The sequence below is a fragment of the Elgaria multicarinata genome, chromosome 15, assembly GCF_023053635.1.
Source record: "Elgaria multicarinata webbii isolate HBS135686 ecotype San Diego chromosome 15, rElgMul1.1.pri, whole genome shotgun sequence".
Lineage (NCBI taxonomy): Eukaryota > Metazoa > Chordata > Lepidosauria > Squamata > Anguidae > Elgaria > Elgaria multicarinata.
In genome coordinates, this window is record NC_086185.1 from 24,382,662 (window position 1) to 24,391,927 (window position 9,266).

General features: G+C 51.9%; 1 protein-coding gene across 1 annotated transcript; it reads left to right on the top strand.

Annotated features, from left to right (window-relative positions):
- The first annotated feature begins 999 nt into the window (after positions 1–999).
- On the top strand, positions 1,000–8,989 carry LOC134409235 (BTB/POZ domain-containing protein KCTD12-like). Its single transcript, XM_063141872.1, has 2 exons — positions 1,000–1,202; positions 7,002–8,989. Exon 2 carries the CDS (start codon positions 7,026–7,028, stop codon positions 7,893–7,895), a length of 870 nt encoding a protein of 289 aa, XP_062997942.1. The 5' UTR covers positions 1,000–1,202; positions 7,002–7,025; the 3' UTR covers positions 7,896–8,989.
- The last annotated feature ends 277 nt before the right edge of the window (positions 8,990–9,266 follow it).

The following is a 9,266-nucleotide window of genomic DNA, read 5'->3' on the forward strand; positions in this document are numbered from 1 at the left end:
CTTAAGCACACGCCCCTGGTCCCCCATGACACCATTCAGTCCAGAGTCTACAGTCCAAACCGTGCCTGCGCTGGGCGTGGGTGTCACTGCGCTCTGCGGCCAGATTATCCAAAGCTGGCTGTGCCTCAGTTTCTATAGCAGTTTCACACACACACACACACACACACACACACACACACAGAGAGAGAGAGAGAGAGAGAGAGAGAGAGAGAGAGAGAGAGAGAGAGAGAGAGAGAGAGAGAGAGAGAGAGACTTCCTTTGCATTTGCCCCAGGCAGGCTCGCTGAGGGGTCTGACGTCTGCTACCCTGGCAAACTCCCTTGGAAAGCTGTTGCTCCATTTGGAGGGAGATGGCGACGCAGCCGTGGCAGAAGCAGGGCGCGGAGCTGTTAGGGCGAGGCTCCTCCAGAGTGCAGGGCAGACCCCGGCGCGGCGTCAGTGTATATTTCCGTGGGGACGCACGCAGGGCTGCCCGCTCGCTGACCCCAGGCCGTGTTCCGCCAAGGACTGCGTCTGCGTTTGGAGTCGGGCCGATCCCGTCCATCCCTTCCGCGAGAAGACCGAAGTTCTGGCGCGACCAGAGAGCGGCGGCGGCGGCGGCAACCCCCCCCCCCTCCACCTCTCGTTGCAAGCGCTGCTGCTGCTGTCGAGGGCGGGAGCCGGAGCGTGTCGTCAGCGAGCGGGGGCGGGCCTGCCGAGGCTTCCCGCGGATAAAAAGCAAGCCAGGCGAGGCGGGCGGCGAGGAGCGGAGCGGTGTCGTCTTTGCGCAAAGCTGGCCCGAGGGTGACCTCGAAGGAAGCGCGCGCGCGCTCGCGGGATCCGGCGAGGGAGGACCGAAGGGCCAGCGGGCCCTGCAGAAGAGCCGCCGCCGCGGGGGAAGCGAGAGGGAGAGGAGGAGGCGGCGGCGACAGCAGCATCCCCCCCTCCCCGTTGGCGAGGTAGCCGCCCTCCGGATCTGGGTGCCTGCGGGGCTCCTCGTTCGCCCGCCTGCCTGGATGCGCCCGGCGCGGAGGGCGCCGCGAGGCTGCAACCCGAGGCGGGCGCGCAGGAGGACACGACCCCTCCCGGGCTGCGGAGGAGGCATGAACGGCGGCGGCGGCGCCTCGTAGGCGAGCGGCTCTTTCCCGGGCGTCGCGCCACCGCTGCTGGGGCCGGATCCCTCATCCTCCCCTTCGCTCGCCTTGGAGAGGAGCCGCCCGAGAGGTGGGAGCGGACGCGGGGCGGGCATTTGGCGCAGTGCGCGCGCGGGGCGACGGGGGGGGGGGGGGCGGCGTGTAGAAGGCGAGAATCCGGAGCGCGGGCTGTGCGCGTGTGAACGCCACTCGGCGCCGCTTCGGCTTTTGGGTGGGGGCTGGGGGCGTGAGGAGGCGCGTCGCCTTTCCTGTGCCAAAGGCCCCGAGGAGCGGAGATTGCCGGCAGGCAGGCAGGGTCTCCTCGGGGTCTTTCACGGGCGAGAGACGCAGGATGGGGGTGGGGGTGGGGAGTGCTCCACTGGCAGAAGCCCCTTGCAGGTGGCCGGAGCCCCTCCCTTGGCGCCGCGGGGCACTCGCTCTCCCACGGCCGGACCAAGCCTGCGCAGCGAACCCATTCCTAGAGAGAATCCTCCGCTCTGAGCCGCCGCCGCCGCCTGGGTGTTTCTGGCATCTGTGCCTTTAAGAAGGAGAAGCCACGTTCCCACGAACAGGCGTGTTCTCTGCAGGAACTTCACCGCCTGTGCAGAGCTCGCTGTCGTGCTGCCACGTGGTAACAAATTGAAGGCTACTTCGTGCCTACGAATTTCCTACCTCTGGAACTGGAAGGAATGAGTGCCGCAAAAGTCCCGTGTAGACGGGCACAGCACAGCACGTGTGACCACTGCTGTACACGTGGCTTTTTGAATATCTGTGTAGGCATTCCCTTGTCAGGCCGCTTTAGCAGCCTGCCCGGCAAAGCCTTTCCCTTGTATATCTCTGCAATAGAGAGCCATACTACAGATGAGACAGGAACTTGAGGACAGGCTGAAGGAACTTGGGATGTTCAGTCTAGAGGAAAGAAGACGGAGGGGAGACATGTTAGCAGTATTCAGGTACATAAAAGGATGCCACAGGGAAGATGGCTGAGAACTATTTTCCATGGCCACAGGAATTTGGACCTGAAATAATGGGTAGAAGTTACAGCTACCTAGATTCTGATTAAATATAAGGAAAAGCTTCCTGATGTGGGTTCTCCATCTCTGGAGGTTTCTAAAAAGAGGCTGGCTTTCCTGCACATTGCAAAGGGTTGGACTAGATGATCTTTGTGGTCTCTTCCAACTCAATGATTCTGTGATTCTATGACTAGAGGGACAGAAAAAATGGGGTGGGTATGTGTGTGAACAAGGATGTACAAATGGAAAGCTCTTTGAGTGGTGTTCTTCGGTTATCTGCACACTGATCTCTGCAAAATGAGCATCTTTAGTGTAGCTAGCCCAGGTTGGGGTGACTGCTTCCTCCCCCCTTCCCAAGTCCTTCAAGGATCAAGAGAGCCCCACCCCCCCCCCAAAAAAACGTTCAGAAGAAACTCTTAACAGGAGGAGGAGGAAGATGTTATGTTTCAGAGACTGGCATGTTTCAAAGCATCTGAGAACAAAGAAGCCCACTTCTCAAACAAATTCTCCCCACCCCCACCCTGCCCAGTGTAGGCGTAGTACTTTGTGGACTTGGATCAGATCAGAGCTGGAACAGGCGAGCAGAGCAGACAGTTGTGATTTGTATCCAGAGGGAAAGTGACTTCTGGAAGCCCTTTGCTTTCCTAGAAAAACGACTTCCACTTCTTTTGCGTGTGCATGCACACATTTAGCCTCTTAAAAAATGTTTTTCCTATTTAGCAAACTAGTGCAATTTCATTTACCCATAGGAATTCAGTTTAATTCATGCAGTCCAAGGACTCAGGCTAGGATTTCAAGGTTCAGCTTCAGACACACCCAAGGGGTCATGGGTACGTAGAGGCGGTTTTTATGGGATCTGAACAGCAGTCCCTGCTCACTTCCTGTCCCTGCACCACATATCATATTAGGAGCTTCTTTTGAGACTCTTTTCAGAGGCATCTGCCCCAGTCACATTGAGACCAGGGGTGGGTTTCTGTTCCTGATTTTGCATTTAAAAGGAGTGCATGGGTTAGGGGTGCAATCCTTTCTCCAAAGCGCTTTTTGCTCACCTCAGCTTCAACATCAGGACTGAACCAGCATGCAGAGAAAAGTATCTTAGGAACATCAGAAGCTGCCCTTATACTGAATCAGGCCCTTGGTCCATCTAGCCCAGTATTGTCGACACTGACTGGCAGCAGCGGTTCTCTTCGCAAGGTTTCAGGCAGGATTTCTTCCTAGCTCTACCTGGAGATGCTGTCAGGGATCAAACCGGGGGACTTTCTGCATGCCAGGCAGGGACTCTACCACTGAGCTACAGCCCCTCCCTGTATATGAAGCAAAGGAGCAGAACGCAGGGAGCGGGTAGAGCTCTTCTGTTCTGCCCACTCCTTTCTTGTGTATAAATAAATAGTAGCCACCTAATTTTCATTCTGGAGCATCTTCAGCCTGGGAAAGAATAGGCAAGTTTCGTGGTGTCATAGGTCTCGTCCTGCAGTCCGAGTAGAAGAAGTGCCAATTTAGCTGTTTTTAGACAGCGACGTCCTTTATTTATTTATTTATTTATTCATTGGATTTCTTAGTTGACTATCTCTTTAAAAAAGATTCAAGGAAACTTACAAGATTAAAACATGCAACATTTAAAACAGCTAAAAACAATTTCCACTGAAATATCACGACCCCCAAAACAACTAAAACATCAGTGACAACCGCTGATGCTTTAAAAAGCCTATCAAATGTCTGGGAATAGAGCAATACAATACAGAGGGCTAATGTATAATAGTAATGGCTAACAGAGGTACTTAAATCCCAACCCTGCTAGCAGCATGCCAAACTATTTATTTATTTAATCTGAACATCTCTCCTAGTTCTCTTCGGCCCTTAAAGTGGCTTCCAGCCAATCTCTCTATAAGCATCAAAAATCCCAAACAATTTATCTATACATTTAAAGAACACAGAACGAAAGCAGGAGGCAAACCATTGGATAACTCGGCGAAAATCCCAAAACTCACCGTCGGGCAAAGTGTTAATTAGAAGCAACCAAAAATGCACAAAATTGTGGGCAAGCTATTGAGATCTCTGGATCTACCAAAGAGTTTAAAAGGCTGGGGTGGGGAAGCTGACTTGTTCTTGAAATCATGAAGTTAGCATGGTCAGAGTCTTAAGATGGTGTGGAAGAAGAGGAGGAGGCCTAGACTATATGGCTCAAGCTCCACCAGGTGTTGTGCAGGTTTCAGCTGCCTACCTAGGAATCAGTGTGTTTCTCCTAAGGTTGGAGGCAGAAGGAATAATTGGTTTCTATATTTGCTGAAATGGGGGAATCAGCCATGTCTTCCTCTATACCAGTGCTGAGGAGTGTGTGGAACTCCAGATGCTGTTGGACTGCAACTCTCGTCAGCCATAGCCAGCATAGCCAATGGTAAGGGATGCTGGGAGTGCAGTCCAACCTCATCTGGAGCTCCACATCCGTCGCAAACAATCACGCAACTTGAAAGCCTTGTTATCACCTCATTCCCTTGCCAGAGCAAAGAGAGGCCATCACTTGCCCTTGGCACTACAGCCAGTGATGTTATTGCTTCTGCTCTGAAAAGAGAAGAAGTTCCAGAGCCATGCTCCCCCTGCCCTGCACTTCATGTTCCCTCTCCACTACACCACTGGCAGCAACCCTTCAGCTCCCACAGCTTCACGGTGAAGCTCAAGAGGAGTGTACTTAGCTTAAAATTCCAGAAGGTGCTCCATTATTCTATTATTTATTTTATTGCATTTATGTCCCGCTTTTTTTCCTCCAAGGAACCCAAGTTGGTGTACATAATCCTTCTCCTCCGCTCCATTTTATCCTCACAACAACAACCTTGTGAGGTAGGCTGGGCTGAGAGTCTGTGACTGGCCCAAAGTCACCCAGTGAGCTTCCATGGCTGAGTGGGGACTAGAACCCGGATCTCCCGACTCCCAGTCCAGCACTCTAGCCACTACACCACACCGAGAGGAATAAATGACTCGGATGCATCTTGTTTATTTGCATCAACTTTTGAGTTATTGGAAATGAATAACACTCAACAGATGTGCTAACAGGCTGAGAAAATGCCAGCTATGCTCAGTTGGGGATTCTGTCCTTATTGCATGGTGGCTCAGGAGCAAAACAGGAGGAAGAAAGGGTCCAGGAAGTACGTAGAGGAGGTGGCCGGGTTGAAGGCATAGGCGGCTGCAGTAAATTGAACATCCTGCACCCTCCAACCACATGCAACAGCCCAAATGGTAAGTGGCGTGGCGCTAGTTAAGTTACACAAAACTACAGCCACAGTCCCTTCTTCACCGGGGCGACTGCTGCAAGTTCTGTTCTGAATTAGCTGGGATGCAAACCTCCCAGGTCAGCAACTGCAACATCTTCAACTCCGCGGCGCTTCATGTTTTGGGCTCCCCCCCCCCTGGATCTTTTTGATTGATTGATTACATTTTTATACCGCCCAATAGCCAAAGCTCTCTGGGCGGTTCACAGAAATTAAAACCATGAAGAGCATAAAAACAACCAACGCATTTAAAACACACAAACAAAATACAATATAAAAAGCACAACCAGAATAAAACCACAAAGCGAAAATTAATATAGGTTAAAATATGAGATTAAAACAGCAAAGTTTAAATTTAAGTTAAATTAGGCGTTAAAATACTGAGAAAATAAAAAGGTCTTCAGCTGGCGACGGAAAGAAAACAACGTAGGTGCCAAGCGAACCTCTCTGGGGAGCTCGTTCCACAACCAGGGTGCCACAGCAGAGAAGGCCCTCCTCCTAGTAGCCACCTGCCTCACTTCCTTTGGCAGGGGCTCACGGAGAAGGACCCCTGTGGATGATCTTAAGGTCTGGGCAGGTACATATGGGAGGAGGAGTTCCTTCAAATAACCTGGCCCCAGGTTGCCCATCCTAGGCAAACAGACGGAGCTGTCACCTAGCCGTGAAAAAGCATTGGAATGACTCTTTGAGAAACTGGCAGGATCCGAGGAGAAAGTGTCTCTGTTTGCACAGGCCTTTTCTTTAAATTTGATCTCCATTAAGCATGGGGCACGGGCCAGTTTTACATTTGAACAGTATTAATGATCTAACGTGCATAGACTGAGCAGAATGTGGGGGGGGGGGTGTCCCCAAAACTCCCTCCCTAAACTATTAGTTTAGAAGGGGCAAACTGACAACAGCATGAAACCCCCCTCTTCTTTTGCTGTCTAAATCTAGAGGGTTGGATCCAGACTTAGTTATACTTAGAGTAGACTCAATGAAATCAATGAGACGAAATGTTTTCAATACAAGCGCTTCTATCAACTTGCAGATGGCAACAGCAACATTTTAGCATTGCTCTTTTCTCTTGCACAGAGGAGTGGGGGAGGAATATCTCTTCCAAGACATGGGCTTCATCGAAAAATGAGGGCTGCTGTTGGCTTGGAATATTTGTATTTACTCACATGCAAATATGATTAACAACTAAAGGCCAGGCAGTTAACTGACTAAATTTTTAAAAATTGATTGACATTCTTCGTTTTAACTCCCACCGTTGAATTTCCCAGGTATTTCCAGTTTCCTTTCTCCTACCCCGCAAAATAAACATCTTTGGCTTCCACTCCAAGCAGAGGACACATTCCTGCTCCGAAAACAAATCAGCATGTAAGAGAGGCCAAAACAGGGCGAATTTCCTTGCGAGTGGGGTAGCAGTTGCAACAATCCCAAGCCAATTTTAAAAAAACCAACTACAGTTCCCAGATTTCCTTAGTTTGGGAGCAGTGATGGCTGAATTGAGGTGAAACTAGTTTACATTCGTAGTGTAGACATGTCTTGGAATGCACACCACGTGCCTAGGCAGCGATTGGTTTGCCGTCTTTGGTGAGCCTAACAACTTTTTGCTTGTTTCTTCTGCAGGTGGGCAGGAGCACGGAACGTGCAATGGCCTTGGCAGATAACGCAGGCTGTGCCAAACCCAGCGATGACTTGGTTTTTCCAGAGATCGTAGAGCTGAACGTGGGCGGGCAGGTGTACATCACTCGCCACAACACTCTGGTCAGCGTTCCTGGCTCCTTGCTCTGGGAAATGTTTACTCAGAAGACCGCCCAGTCCTTAGCTCGGGACAGCAAAGGCAGGTTCTTCGTGGACAGGGACGGCTTCTTGTTCCGCTATATCTTGGACTATATGAGGGACCAGCAGCTCGTGCTTCCTGAACACTTTCCGGAGCGAGGCCGTTTGCAGCGAGAAGCAGAGTACTTCAAGCTGCCTGAACTGGTGAAGACGCTGGCCCCAAAGATTAGCAAGCAGAACTCCTTTGGGGACGAGCCCTGCCAGAGTGACTCAGAGGAGCTATCGCCCAGCGTGGACACGGCCCGTAACCTGGCTGCGGTCAGCATGGCTTTGGCTGGCGCCCCTGCAGCATCCAACATGGCCGGCGCCGGACAAGATATCCGGAGGTCAGGCTTCATCACCATCGGCTACCGGGGCTCATACACCCTGGGCAGAGACAGCCAAACCGATGCCAAATTTCGCCGGGTGGCAAGGATCATGGTGTGCGGTAAGACCTCCCTCGCCAAGGAAGTCTTTGGGGAGACCTTGAACGAGAGCAGGGACCCTGACCGGCCACCGGAACGCTACACCTCCAGGTACTACCTCAAATTCACCTTCCTGGAGCAGGCCTTTGACAAACTGGCCGACGCCGGGTTCCACATGGTGGCTTGCAACTCCACCGGGACCTGCGCCTTTGCCCACGAACAGACGGACGACAAGATCTGGACCTCTTACACCGAATATGTTTTCTACCGTGAGTGACGCTTAAACCAAAACCAAACCAAAATGCACCAAAAGCCAGTTCTCCCTTGATCCTCCCTTGTGCTGCTGTTCTCTTTAGAACGTAGACGCCGTCCGTCCCTCGAACCTCAAGCCTCCTCTCTCTCCTCCCTCCTTTTCCAAACTGATCCCTCTCCGCCTCTTTCCGGTGCCGGCTCCCGAGTCACGCCAACCCTTCTTCCCGAGAGCGGCTCGCAGCTTTCCCTGGAACACAGACTTGGACACTGTTGGGGGGTGGGGTGGGGGTGGGGTGGGGGAAGCTTATGCCTCTGTATCTGGGGAGGGCTACTCTGCCAGTATTAACCAGATATGCAACCTTATGCGGCGTTCAGATGGGCTGAGATCTCATTCCACGCTACAGGCTGCTTCTTGCTGATTGCGCTGCCTGGGCAGGAGGAATTTGCTTATAGCGGCGCTAAAGGAGTCTGGTGGGCCGGATCCTGGTCTGACGAAAAGGGCCAAGAGAACTGTCTTGCTGCAGACATATTAGCAATAGCCTCTGTAAGCAGCTTAGTGCTTCGACCGCCAGTGCTTTCGAGAGGCGAGTGACTGAGCACAGTGTCTCTTATCACTGGGCGCCCCCCACCCCACCGCCACAACACAAAACTGAATTCAACACATTTCCATCGCTTGGAGCGATGAACTAGATGTAGGGCAGAGACCTGGACCAGTGGTGTCTGACTGTAGAGGGCAGTTTATGTTTGGAAATGGTAAAACGCCCCGAGAGAGTTATTCCAAGAGGTGTTTCATAAAGTAAAATACATCAGTAGATGTGTAGGTTGGGTGGATAGGGTGTCGCTCCTGCTTTACCTGTAGGAGAACCCAACCAGATGCCTAGAAGGGAAGTTCAGACATGAAGGCTGCTCCCCAGTTGGCATTCAGGGACAGAGTTGCTTCTGGAATACAGACGTTCCATAGATCCATCATGGCTAATGGGGTCCCAGATCTAGTAGAACATCTAGCTTGGTTGTCAGAGGCCATCTTTGCTTTCAGTTGTAAGAGGGGTGTTTTGGGTGTGCACCGATGTACCCTCACAGCTCTGTAGATGCACCTGGGGTGGGCTAGGGTGGGCTGGGAACAGAGGCCTCGCCGAGAGTCCCGCACGGAAGATGTCGTGTTAGATCCTTAGGAATGTTTCGTGTCCAAACCTGTCCTTCACTTAGAGTAGGAAGAAAGGGCCGTATCCGATGATGCAGAAATATTCTGGCTTTTAAAAGGCGGGCTTTGATTGCGACAGTGAGTGGCATTCTCATGTGCCCAGAGCTATGGCTTTTAAAAATATATATTATGTATATTTATGGGGGGGAGGGGGGAGGGGAATCAAGGAGCAGATTTTTCGACTTCAGCAGCAAC

Coding starts and splice junctions, on each gene's coding strand:
- LOC134409235 (XM_063141872.1), top strand. CDS start 7,026: ATGGCCTTGGCAGATAACGCAGGCTGTGCCAAACCCAGCGATGACTTG.